Here is a 14,050-nt window from a genome sequence, read left to right as displayed (position 1 = left end):
ACGTCTAACTTGTTTTTGCAGGGTTTGACATGTGATGTGATATGGCCAAAGTTGTGATGTTGCATGTATGATGTATGAGATGATCATGTTATTGTAATAGGTTTCACGACTTGCATGTCGATGAGTATGACAACCGGCAGGAGCCATAGGAGTTGTCTTAATTTATTGTATGAGATGCAACGCCATGTGCTTACTACTTTTACTTCATTGCTAACGGTTAGCTATAGTAGTAGTGATAGTAGTAGTTGGCATGACGACTTCACGGAGACACGATGATGGAGATCATGACGATCGAGATCATGGTGTCACGCCGGTGACAATGATGATCATGAGATGCCTGAAGACGGAGATCAAAAGAGCAAAGATGATAATGGCCATATCATGTCACTATATGATTGCATTGTGATGTTTTTCATCTTATTGCTTAGAACAAAGGTAGCATAATAAGATGATCCCTCTTAAAATTTCGAGAATGTATTCCCCTAAGTGCGCACCGTTGCGAAGGATCGTTGTCTTGAAGCACCACGTGATGATTGGGTGTGATAGATTCTAACGTTCGCATACAACGGGTGTAAGCCAGATTTACACAAGCGAAACACCTAGGTTGACTCGACAAACTTAGCATGTATAGACATGACCTCGAATACAAGAGACCGAAAGGTCGAACATGAGTCGTATGGTTGAATACGATCAGCATGAAGTTGCTCACCATGGTGACTAGTCCGTCTCACGTGATGATCGGACACGGGTTAGTCAACATGGATCATGTATCACTTAGATGACTAGAGGGATGTCGATTTAAGTGGGAGTTCATACTTAATTTGATTAAATGAACTTAATTGTCATGAACTTAGTCTAAAAGTTGTCTTTATAAATATTGTAGATGGCCAACGTCAACCTCAATTTCAATGCATTCCTAGAGAAAAACAAGCTGAAGGATGATGGTAGCAACTATGCGGACTGGGTTCGCAACTTGAAGCTCATCCTTGAAGCAGCTAAAAAAGGCTTATGTCCTTGATGTGCCGCTAGGTGACCCTCCCGCTCCCGTAGCAGCCCAGGACATTCTGACCGTCTGGCAAACGCAGAGAGATGACTACTCTCTGGTTAGGTGTGGCATGTTATACAGTTTGGAAACGGGGCTCCAAAGGCATTTTGAGCAACACGGTGCATATGAGATGTTCCAAGAGCTGAAGCTAGTTTTTCAAGCTCATGCCCGTGTCGAGAGATATGAAGTCTCCGACAAGTTCTTTAGCTGTAAGATGGAGGAGAACAGTTCTGTCAGTGAGCACATACTCAAAATGTCTGGGTTACACGGTCGTCTGACTTCACTTGGAGTCGAACTTCCGGATGATGCTATAATTGACAGAATCCTCCAGTCTCTCCCACCAAGCTACAAAGGTTTTGTGCTGAACTACAACATGCAAGGGATGGAGAATACCATTCCCGAGTTGTACTCGATGCTCAAGTCTGCAGAAGTAGAAATCAAGAAAGAGCATCAAGTGTTGATGGTAAACAAGACCACTAGTTTCAAGAAGGGCAAGGGTAAGAAGAACTTCAAGAAAGACGGCAAAGCCATTGCCGCGCCCGGTAAGCCAGATGCCGGGAAGAAGAAAAAGAATGGACCCAAACCTGAGGCTGAGTGCTTCTATTGCAAGGGAAAAGGTCACTGGAAGCGGAACTGCCCCAAATACTTAGCGGACAAGAAGGCCGGCAACGTTAAAGGTATATGTGATATACATGTTATTGATGTGTACCTTACCAGCGCTCGTTGTAGCTCCTGGGTATTTGATACCGGTGATGTTGCTCACATTTGTAACTCAAAGCACGAACTGCGGAATAAGCGGAGACTGGCCAAGGACGAGGTGACAATGCGCGTGGGGAATGGCTCCAAGGTCGATGTGATCGCCGTCGGCACGCTACCTCTACATCTACCGTCGGGATTAGTTTTAAACCTTAATAATTGTTATTTAGTACCAGATTTGAGCATGAATATTGTATCAGGGTCTTGCTTAATGCGAGACGGCTACTCATTTAAGTCAGAGAATAATTGTTGTTCTATTTATATGAGTGATATGTTTTACGGTCATGCTCCACTGGTGAATGGTTTATTCTTGATGAATCTCGATCGTGATGTCACACATATTCATAGTGTGAGTACCAAAAGATGTAAAGTTGATAATGATAGTCCCACATACTTGTGGCACTGCCGCCTTGGTCATATCGGTGTTAAGCGCATGAAGAAGCTCCATACTGATGGACTATTAGAGTCTCTTGACTTTGAATCATTTGACACATGCAAACCGTGCCTCATGGGAAAGATGACTAAGACTCCGTTCTCAGGAATAATGGAGAGAGCAACCGACTTATTGGAAATAATACATACTGATGTGTATGGTCCAATGAACGTTGAAGCTCGCGGTGGCTATCGTTATGTTCTCACTCTCACCGATGATTTGAGTAGGTATGGGTATATCTACTTGATGAAGCACAAATCTGAGACATTTGAAAAGTTCAAGGAATTTCAGAGTGAGGTCGAGAATCAACGTGACAGAAAAATTAAGTGTCTACGATCTGATCGTGGAGGAGAATATTTGAGTCACGAGTTTGGCACACACCTAAGGAAGTGTGGAATCGTTTCACAACTGACGCCGCATGGCACACCGCAACGCAACGGAGTGTCTGAACGTCGTAATCGCACTTTATTAGATATGGTACGATCTATGATGTCTCTTACCGACTTACCGCTATCATTTTGGTGATACGCATTAGAAACTGTAGCATTCACTTTCAATAGGGCACCGTCTAAATCCGTTGAGACGACACCGTATGAACTATGGTTTGGCAAGAAACCTAAGTTATCGTTTCTTAAAGTTTGGGGCTGCGATGCTTATGTGAAGAAACTTCAACCAGAAAAGCTCGAACCCAAAGCGGAGAAATGCGTATTCATAGGATACCCTAAGGAAACTATTGGGTATACCTTCTATCTTAGATCCGAAGGTAAAACCTTTGTTGCCAAGAACGGATCCTTTCTAGAGAAAGAGTTTCTCTCGAAAGAAGTAAGTGGGAGGAAAGTAGAACTTGATGAGGTAATTACACCCCCTCTCGAACAGGAAAGTAGCGCAACGCGGGAAGTTATTCCTGTGGCGCCTGCACCAACTGAAGAGAAAGTTAATGATAATGATCATGAAGTTTCGGATCAAGTTACTACTGAACCGCGAAGGTCCACGAGGGCACGCTCCGCACGAGAGTGGTACGGCAACCCTGTGATGGAAATCATGTTGTTAGACAACGGTGAACCTCCGAACTATGAAGAAGCGATGGCGGGCCCGGATTCCAACAAATGGCTTGAAGCTATGAAATCCGAGATAGGATCCATGTATGAGAACAAAGTATGGACTTTGGTGGACTTGCCCGATGACCGGCGAGCCATAGAAAATAAATGGATCTTCAAGAAGAAGACTGATGCAAACGGTAATGTGACTGTTTATAAAGCTCGACTTGTCGCAAAGGGTTTTTGACAAATTCAAGGAATTGACTACGAAGATACTTTCTCTCCCGTAGCAAAGCTAAAATGAGTCTGAATCATGTTAGCGATTGCCGCCTTTTATGATTATGAAATTTGGCAAATGGACGTCAAAACAACGTTCCTTAACGGGAACCTTAAGGAAGAGTTGCATATGATGCAACCAGAAGGTTTTGTCGACCCTAAGGGTGCTAACAAAGTGTGCAAGCTCCAGCGCTCCATGTATGGGCTGGTGCAAGCATCTCGGAGTTGGAACATTCGCTTTAATGAGGTGATTAAAGCGTTTGGGTTCATACAGGTTTACGGAGAAGCCTGTCTGTACAAGAAAGTGAGTGGGAGCTCTATAGCTTTCCTCATACTGTATGTGGATGACATATTATTGATGGGGAATAATATAGAGATGTTGGAGAGCATAAAGGCCTATTTGAACAAGAGTTTTCCAATGAAGGACCTTGGAGAAGCTGCATACATATTAGGCATCAAGATCTATAGAGATAGATCGAGACGCCTCATAGGTCTTTCGCAAAGTACATACCTTGACAAGATATTGAAGAAATTTAATATGGAAAACTCAAAGAAAGGTTTCTTGCCAGTTTTGCAAGGTATGAGATTGACTAAGACTCAGTCACCGACCACGGCAGCAGATAGAGAGAAGATGAGTACTGTCCCCTACGCTTCAGTCGTAGGCTCTCTTATGTATGCCATGCTGTGTACCAGACCTGATATAAACCTTGCCATAAGTTTGGTAGGGAGGTACCAAAGTGATCCCGATATGGAACACTGGTAAGCGGTCAAGAATATCCGTAAGTACTTGAAGAGGACTAAGGAGATGTTTCTCGTTTATGAAGGTGACGAAGAGCTCGTCGTAAAGGGTTACGTCGACGCTAGCTTCGACACAGATCCGGATGACTCTAAGTCACAGACCGGATACGAGCCCCTTTAGTCCCGCTTGGTATCTGTTGGAAATATGCCCTAGAGGCAATGATAAAATGGTTATTATCATATTTCCTTGTTCATGATAATCGTCTATTGTTCATGCTATAATTGTATTAACAGGAAACAATAATACATGTGTGAATAAATAGATCACAATGTGTCCCTAGCAAGCCTCTAGTTGGCTAGCTCATTGATCAATAGATGATCATGGTTTCCTGATCATGGGCATTGGATGTCATTGATAACGGGATCACATCATTGGGAGAATGATGTGATGGACAAGGCCCAATCCTAAGCGTAGCACTAGATCGTATTGTTCGTATGCTAAAGCTTTTCTAATGTCAAGTGTCTTTTCCTTCGACCGTGAGATTGTGCAACTCCCGGATACCGTAGGAGTGCTTTGGGTGTATCAAACGTCACAACGTAACTGGGTGACTATAAAGGTGCACTACGGGTACCTCTGAAAGTATCTGTTGGGTTGGTACGAATCAAGATCGGGATTTGTCACTCCGCGTGACGGAGAGGTATCTCTGGGCCCACTCGGTAGATAATCATCATGAGCTCAATGTGACTAAGGAGTTAGTCACACGATGATGTGCTACGGTACGAGTAAAGAGACTTACCGGTAACGAGATTGAACAAGGTATAGGTATACCGACGATCGAATCTCGGGCAAGTTCTATACCGACAGACAAAGGGAATTGTATACGGGATTGATTGAATCCTTGACATCGTGGTTCATCCGATGAGATCATCGTGGAGCAAGTGGGATCCACCATGGGTATCCAGACCCCCCTGATGGTTATTGACCGAAGAGGTGTCTCGGTCATGTCTGCCTGTCTCCCGAACCCGTAGGGTCTACACACTTAAGGTTCGATGACGCTAGGGTTATAGGGAATTGTTATACGAGGTTATAAAAAGTTGTTCGGAGTCCCGGATGAGATCCCGGACGTCACGAGGAGCTCCGGATTGGTCCGGAGATAAAGATTGATATATAGGACGGATGGTTTTGGACACTGGAAGTGTTTCAGGCGTCGCTGGTAACGTACCGGGACCACCGGGACCACCGGAAGGGGGCCACCACCCCGGGAGGCTAGATGGGCCAATTGCGGGAGGGAACCAGCCCCTAGGTGGGCTGGTGCGCCCCCCCCCCCCCACACACACACACTCAACCCATGGCGCAAGAAGAGGGCAGAGAGGGGAACCCTAGCGCACGTGGGCCTAAGGCCCACCAGAAAGGTGCGCCACCCCTCCTCCCCTCGTGGCCGCCGCACCTCCCCCCCATCTAGGGTTGCCGCCCCTCCCAGGAGAGGGAAACCCTCAAGGGGGCTCAGCCCCTCCCTCCCCCTATATATAGTGGGCACTTTGGGCTGTTGGAGACACCAATCTTTCTCTCCCTCGGCGCAGCCCTCCTCTTCCTTCTCCTCCTCTCTGCCGGTGCTTGGCAAAGCCCTACCGGGAGACCTCGTCTCTCCATCGACACCACGTCGTCGTGCTGCCGGAGATCTTCCCCAACCTCTCCCTCCTCCTTGCTGGATCAAGGTGCGGGAGACGTCACCGGGCTGCATGTGTGTTGAACGCGGAGGTGTCATGGTTCGGTACTAGATTGGAATCACACCGCGATCTGAATCGCCGCGAGTACGACTCCATCAACCACGTTCTAGCAACGCTTCCGCTTAGCGATCTTCAAAGGTATGAAGATGCACTCACCCCTCTCTCGTTGCTGGTCTCTCCATAGGAAGATCTAAATATGCGTAGGAAATTTTTTGAATTTATGCTACGTTACCCAACAGTATCACCAACCGGGAATAGAGATAGACCTTTAGTCCCGGTTGGTGATACGAACCAGGACTAAAGGGGGTCTAACCTTTAGTCCCGGTTGGATATACCAACCGGGACAAAAGGTTTTGAAAGTTTGTTTTATGTTTTTCTATTTGTTGTCTATTTTTAGTTTCTGTTTTAAATTTCTTATATCTTTTAGGATATTTGATGTTTTGAGTGATTATTTTTGCATTAGATTCAAAATTTTGGCTAGTTTCTATTTGTGCCTTAGTTTTCAAATTTGAATGGTTTAGATTTGAATTTGTTCAAATTTGCTTCAAACCCTAGATTGTAAATAACTTGAGTTTAAAAATAGTTTTTAATTTGATTTTTTTTGCTCCTAGTCACATGTTAGATTTTTGTGACAGTAAGATTATTTTGGTTATTTTTAGTCTAATTTAAATTGGGATTTTAATTAAAATAGTAGTGTTTTGCTTATATAGTTGTTTTAGTCATTTAATTGTTGTTTTTAATTGTCCAACTACAAATGAACTCTAGAAAGGTTGAAACGTGGCATGGTATCATCATTTCGACCACATAGCATGTGATAAAGACTTGAGAGGGTTACAACAAAAATTGGTGCACTTCGTGTACAAACTGGACCATCTCCTTCTAAGTATGAGGGTTTCACACGAAAACTCATATGTTACAAAGGCATTTCATTTTATTAACTTATTTAAACTCCAGACTTGTTGTGCATTCACTATGCATCGTTCTAAGCCACATCTTCAAATTTCAACCCTTTCTAACTTCATTTGCTACTTTTCATGCATTTAATGATTTTTTAGCTAAACGACCCTGAAATTAAAAAGAAATACAAATGAACACTAAAAATGTTGAAACTTGGCATGGTATCATCATTTAGACCACATAACATGTGATAAAAAGTTGAGAGGGTTACAACAAAAACTGGATGCACTTCGTGTAAAAAATGGACCATCTCCTTCGAACTATGAGGGTTTGAGACGAAAACTCAACTGCTACAAAGGCATTTCATTTTTTTAACTTATTTCAACTCCATACTTTTTGTGCATTCACTATGCACCATTTTAAGCCACATCTTCAAATTTCAACCCTTTCTAACTTCACTTGCTACTTTTCATCCATTTTATGAAAAAAAATTAGCTAAATGACCCTGAAATTAAGAAGCAATACAAATGAACACTAAAAATGTTGAGACCTCGCATGATATCATCATTTCGACCACATAGCATGTGGTAAAAAGTTGAGAGGGTTGCATCAAAAACTGGATGCACTTCGTGTACAAATTGGACCATCTCCTTCGAAGTATGAGGGTTTCGAACGAAAACTCATGTGTTACAAAGACATTTCATTGTTTTAAACTTATTTCAACTCCAGGCTTTTTTCATGCATTATGCACCATTCTAAGCCACATCTTCAAATTTCAACTATTTCTAACTTCATTTGCTACTTTTCATGCATTTAATGTTTTTTTGAGCTAAATGACCCTGAAATTAAAAAACAATACAAATGGACGCTTAAAAGGTTGAAACTTGGCATGGTATCATCATTTCGACCACATAGCATGTGCTAAAAAGTTGAGAGGGTTACAACAAAAACTGGATACACTTCGTGTACAAACTCGACCATCTCCTTCGAAGTATGAGGGTTTAAGACGAAAACTCATCTGTTATAAAGGCATTTCAATTTTTTAACTTATTTCAACTTCAGACTTTTTGTGCATTCAATATGCACCATTCTAAGCCACATCTTCAAATTTCAACCCTTTCAAACTTCATTTGCTACTTTTCATGCATTTAATGGTTTTTTAAGCTAAATGACCCTAAAATTAAAAAGGAATACAAATGAACACTCAAAAGGTTGAAAGTTGGCACTTTAGTTGGTAGAATTAGTTTTGTTATATGAAAAAGTAATTCTTTTTTCCACTTTAATATAATTAACTTTAGTTTCTGTTGTTTGACTATAATTTTGTTTTTGTAATTGATTAATATTACTTTATTTCTATGTTAGTTGTTTCTAATTTTATTTAAAAAAGGGTGTCATATTTGGATTCCTCACATTTTTTTGATAATAATGGATATATTATTTGTCGAATTTTGATTTATAGATTTAAAGATATTAATTATGCCATATTAAATGAATAAATGGCAAAAAATGAATAAAATAATATTATTACTTATTTTATTTTCATGAAATTCAATATTATTATTATTACTTATTTTATTTTGAACTTTTTAGTTATTTTGGATTTTTTGTTTTCTATGCTTTTTAAGAATTATTTGAGTTTGTAAAAAGTATTGCCTTTTTTGAATATTTTTTAAGTTTTTAAATTAATCATTGCTGTTTATTAATCATTGTTGTTCAGTTTAATAATTATTTGGAGTTCAAAAAGTTAAATCATGTGAGATCAAGACCTATGGGTTAATAGGATTGATAGCTTACTGTTGTCAAAAAAACAACAAGTGAAGATTTGGAAACTAGTGGAGATAGAACTGGAAAGCTAAGCATGCCTGGACTGGATTAGTGAGAGGACAGATGACCGGCCGAGAAGTTAGATGATTTGAAATGAGTCAAGTGAGTGCTTGGACTGAAAGTTAGTCCAGGTTAGTAACACCAACCGGGACTAAAGGTCCTCGAGCCCCGACGGCCACGTGAAGAACCTTTAGTCCCGGTTCGTGACAAACCGCGACTAAAGGAGGAGGGACCTTTAGTCGCAAGTTAATAGTGTCAGTTGAAGTATCGGAACTATAAGCCCTTACCAACCGGTACTATAACCCCGTTTTCTACTAATGCATGTGTATCATTCCAATCGGTTGGGATCTCGCCTCCCTTGAGAACATTTTTAACCTCATGCACAATGTCATGTCCCATTTAGTCCCATGAGGAACCGGGAGGCAATTGAACAAAGATGCCATGTGTAAACTCAATTCGGGACCGATTCGGCAATTCACTTGCCAACTTTACCATCTAACCGCACCCTGTCTTGTGCCAGAAAAGCTTCTAGCCTGTGGACCTTCGCCCGTACCCCGTCGTTTCTTTGTGTTTTTTCTATACGGAAGCCGCCTCGTAGACGTGCACCTACTGCCTGTGCCCAGCAGCAGTACTAGCGCTGAAACGCGCATTATTTTACTCGGTAATCAGCCCGCAATGATGCGGAAATAACACGGGCGCAAGACAAGATGGCTGCATGTCAGCTGGAGCCCCGGTACGACGTGCAGCAGCCCCCATACCTAGGAGTAAATAGCTCCCCCGCGGTCAAACCAAGGACCACGCCTTCGCCGGCCGGCCGGCCACCCTTCCTCTCTCCCTGCGTCTCCGCAGCGTCCTCCAAGCCCGCCGAGGCCTTCCACAGTGAGCCACTGCCGCTCTGAAAAGAGGCCTTCCATGCTGCCCCGTCCCCCTCTCTCTCTCTCTCCCTCTCGACATTGCCGGCCCCAGAGCTCTGTCTCTTCAATGCTTTCCGGTTGGTACTGTGGCGTGGCGTTGGCGCTAGCTGCTCCCCTCCCATTCTCGCTATAAAACACGCGCTTCCAGGCCATTGGAGGCTCCACCCCATTCTGTTTAGCCGCTAGCTGCTGGCCGGTGCTGGACTGGTACCGCTCGCTCGCCCCACTGACCCCAGCTCGCTTCTCCTTCTTCTCCACCCCATTCTGTCTGCCCCTGTGTCCCGCGCTGCCTGCGTGAGCGTGAACCGGATGGAGGTGAGCGTCCGTGTGAACCAACCATGCGCCCATGCAAGGATCGGCACGTCGCTGCGGTTTGTAGCTCACCTGGTTTTTGCTTTTGCAGAAGACGAGGCGGCGGCAGGTGCCGGCGTTCGGGGAGTGGAACTACTGCTACTACTACGACGAGCCGCCGGCCGCGGTGGCGCTGGCCGTGGCGGCCGAGTGCTACCAGCCGGAGCCGGAGGCCTGCAGCGACGTGTGGTTCAGGTACTCGCCGCCGCCGCGCAAGCCGACGCCCAAGAAGACGCGGAGGGCGGAGCAGGGCGACGTGGCTCGTCGCGAGAAGGTGGAGAGGCGCGGCTCCAGGGCGCTGGACGCTGCCGGCGACGGCATGCCTCGCGCCGCGGCCAAAGCCGGCTCTAGGGTGGTGCGCCCGGTCGACGAGGACCTGTACCAGGTCCCGCCCCCGGAGTTCGCCTCCCGCCGGCCTAGGCGGAAGAGGAGCCTGCTGATGGGATGCCTGGGCCTCAACTCATGCGTCGCCTGAATCTGTGTGCCCATGGAATGCTGAGACTCCTACTCCTAGATCGAGATAGTAGTGGTAGTATTAACTAGATTGAGTGAGTGCTGGTTCTTCGTTGCTGTGTGTCTTGGTAGTTTTGATCTCTTGGGCTAGTGATCGATCACTTGTAATGCTCTCGAGCTGTTTATTTCCACCATGGGTTTGTATACGCAGGTCTCGTGTTTAGGCTGGGTCAGTGAGTTGGTGGTGTAGATCTAGGCATGTTTGGATCATGCCCAAAATGTACCCTACTCCAATATTTTGGCCATGATCCAAAAATAGGTACCGGTGTTTCATTACTCATGTCATGTGCAAGCAGCATCTCGGTGAAAATTTTAGCTAGCTGATATTTTGATGGGGCAATCTTGTGGATAAACCAAACACACATCGAATCCAATGCTCCTCCCTTTCTTCTCTTGGTCACTATCTGGGTTTACGTGCATGTTGTTTGGCATGTTGGGGGGAGGGGGAAGCAAAGCAATCCATTACTGAGAGGAAAAATAACCAGCAAATATGAACGTCATAGACGCTACAAAACACACACAAAAATGTCGTATTGACGGCCTAGCACAACTCTATGAGATTTTCATCTTATAAACATAGCGAAGTTCGTCCGCACCGTTTTGTTTTTCTTGTTGGATGTTTTTTTAAACAAAGTACAACCTATGCATACATATACATTTACCTTTGTAACGCACACACTCATCCATTATCCAGCACGATCCCGAGTCGGCACGTACCAAATCTAAGGCTTGAACCGTTGGTGGAGATGATTTGACCACAGAGAATCTAACCAACCATCTGAACGCTTCCAGTTGAATGTTGGTTGGTTATTGTAATTCATAACATGTTAATCTTTTGTTAATTCAAAGCCGGGTTTGCGCCTCATTGTAAAAATATTCTTATGTACCCTTGCGTCACTACGCTCCCAAAGATGCACAATCTTCTCGGTCAAAACAGATGCACAACCTCCATTTGAACCGGCCAAACTCATCTCGATCGATAATGGAATTTAACCAAGTGGAGATAACAGAGCCGAAACGACACGGCTGCACTCCAAAGCAGAAGCATCTTCTTAGGGCAGCATTGCAGCCCGGCTACGTTAGCTATAGGTACTACTACTACACAGCACCACACCGGCGTACCCGTACAGATCCATCGCACGGCATGCAACGGATCGAACGACGACGCGGAGCGGAGGAGAGCTAGAAGCGTACTCCCAAAAAGCCAGAATGCATGGGCATGGCAGCACGTACGCACAGTGACAGTAGTAGGCTGGCTGGCAGAGAGGCGCGAGAAGCCACGAGACCAATAGTCTTTATTGAAAAGGGCCGCAGCCTTAACTGGGGCCCCCTTAGCTGCTGCCCTGCTGCGTTATGGCATTTACACGGCCCGCGTCAGGCCCGGTCTTTACTGTTGCCCGTCAGTCAGTCGGCGTCCCGTCGTCCTGCATTCCATCCATCATCAGCATCCATCATCCACGGCCATGAACATCGGCGTTTGGATCGGTTCGGCAGCTGCGCGATGCAGCTGAGCAGGCGTTGGTGCGGTCACGGAGGGAGCAGAAGCAGCTGGCGCCGGGCGGTAGGGCCGTGGCTGCTGGCTCCGGCGGTCGGAGCGGCGGTCCGGACGCACGTAGGGGGGGTGGCCGATCGAGGGCGCGACGTGGGAGGGGGCAGGGCTAGGGCTACGTCAATTCCCGCACAGCGCTGATCACGATGGGCTGAGCCTTTGGACAGTGCGTGCTGCTACCTGCGCGCCGATGCGTCGTGTCTCCGCCTGCTCGGGCTGGCGTCAGCTCATTCGGTGCACCCAGATGTCCCGCGGGTCATACATACCACGAGCCGGGACGATGGACGGAGTAGACGGCAGTCGGAGACCGTATAGCACGTCTTTCGGTCCGTGGGTGGTCAGAGATGAGGCCCTCCTCTTTTCCAGTGATGATGAAGGAAGGAATGGGAGATACCGCACGACGATGGCGAAGGTCAAGCTCAGCAGTTGCAAAGAAAAATAAATAATGAAAAAAAAAAGTCAGGCTCAGCGTGGATGATGGTGCGTTTGATTGATGGTCCGTCGAGATAGCCAAGGGCGCTATACTTCTCTGCCTGTGCCTCGCTGGTCCGCTGCAGCTCGGCTCTTGCTAAGCTGAACTCCGTGCTTCTACACAACAGTGGGACCAGTTGGAGATGCTGGTCATGGCCGCCACATACCAGTTGAGGTGTGTTTGCTTGCCCACAAAATCGTTCAGACCTAGTTATATCATAAAATATGCATTCGATTGCAAACGGAGTGGGCTGGCTCGCAATCGTACGAAGATTAAAGCAACCCTCAGTCTAACTCGCTAACAATTGTCGTCGCACGAAGCTTAAAGCAGCCCTTAGCCTACCTCTCGACACTTTCTAGCAAGCCGAGGACGGCGCAAGCTCGCACGGTGCAGGGGGGGGGAGCGAGTGGGGATGGTGGGAGATGGAAATCGGGCGCGACGCCGCGGCGTCAAATCTAGACTCACACCCCTTTCCCCCACCCACCCATTTACTCGTTCACCGCTACCTTAGGACAGTCACTTCGTCTAGCATCACCACCACCGGCAGTGGTAACTCAGATCTATGCAAGCGGCGGTACAGGGAAAGGTGAAGGCGGCGGCGGCGACAGATCCGACAGTAGGAGCTGTTGGTGTTCTTTCATTTGGCCGCCTTGTGGTCGTCCTTGACTCGGCCATGGCCCCACCTTCGTCATCATCGTCTCCGGTGCCGGTAAGCAACACCCCCATTTCCCTATGTTAGATACGTTGTTAGGCCGTTAGGCAAGATGTAGGATCGATTTCTCCATTGCTCAACACACCTTCGATGTAGACTAGGTTATGGACGCATGTATGCAGTTGGTAGTTCACGCAGCAACACTGATAGTTGTGATTCAGACATGGTTCATGTTCATGCATAGGAGAATTGTTCGTCATGGTGAGAGACATGTCATTAGATATGGTCCAATGCTTATGCGGGGGCATGAGAGGATCGCCAATCTGAACCACATATACAGCTGCAACGGCACAGAGGCTCAGTGGATGCTTAGAATGAAAAGAGTACCATTTGACAGACTTGTCCAGACCTTTAGGAGCACGGGGTGCTAGAAGATAGCATCCACACCAGTGTGTTCATTCATGTTATTGGTCACAACAAGGGGTTCAAAGTTATCCACAATACGTTTAGGAAATCAATGAAGACCATATCAACATACTTCAAGTAAGTGTTGTATACTATTTGGGACCTCAAAGAAGAGTCACCAACTAGCTAGACTCCTACCAAGATTCGCACTAGCCAAGATGACATTCATACTTCAAGGTGAGTACTATAGTATGTAGTTCATTGCTTGATGTGTTTGGATTGTTCAAGGTGAGCACTAACACAATCTTGTATTGTCATTTCGGGATTGCATTAGCCAATAGATGGTACTCATGTCACTGTCAGAGTGTTGAGGTCACAAGTTGCAGCATACAGGTGGAGGAAGCACTACACAAGCCAGAATGTGCTTGCTGCTATTGACTTTGATCTGAAGTTCACCTAT

The 14,050-nt window shown here is 45.8% G+C and overlaps 1 protein-coding gene across 1 annotated transcript; it reads left to right on the top strand.

Moving 5' to 3' along the window:
• Positions 1-9,771: 9,771 nt before the first annotated feature.
• LOC123446960 lies at positions 9,772-10,788 on the top strand. Its single transcript, XM_045123506.1, has 2 exons — positions 9,772-9,963; positions 10,052-10,788. Exons 1-2 carry the CDS (start codon positions 9,958-9,960, stop codon positions 10,472-10,474), a joined length of 429 nt encoding a protein of 142 aa, XP_044979441.1. The 5' UTR covers positions 9,772-9,957; the 3' UTR covers positions 10,475-10,788.
• Positions 10,789-14,050: the final 3,262 nt, after the last annotated feature.

The sequence above is a fragment of the Hordeum vulgare genome, chromosome 4H (assembly GCF_904849725.1).
Source record: "Hordeum vulgare subsp. vulgare chromosome 4H, MorexV3_pseudomolecules_assembly, whole genome shotgun sequence".
Taxonomy (NCBI): Eukaryota; Viridiplantae; Streptophyta; class Magnoliopsida; order Poales; family Poaceae; genus Hordeum; species Hordeum vulgare.
Note: the sequence above shows the minus strand (reverse complement) of the source record. Positions and strands in the feature narration are given on the sequence as shown.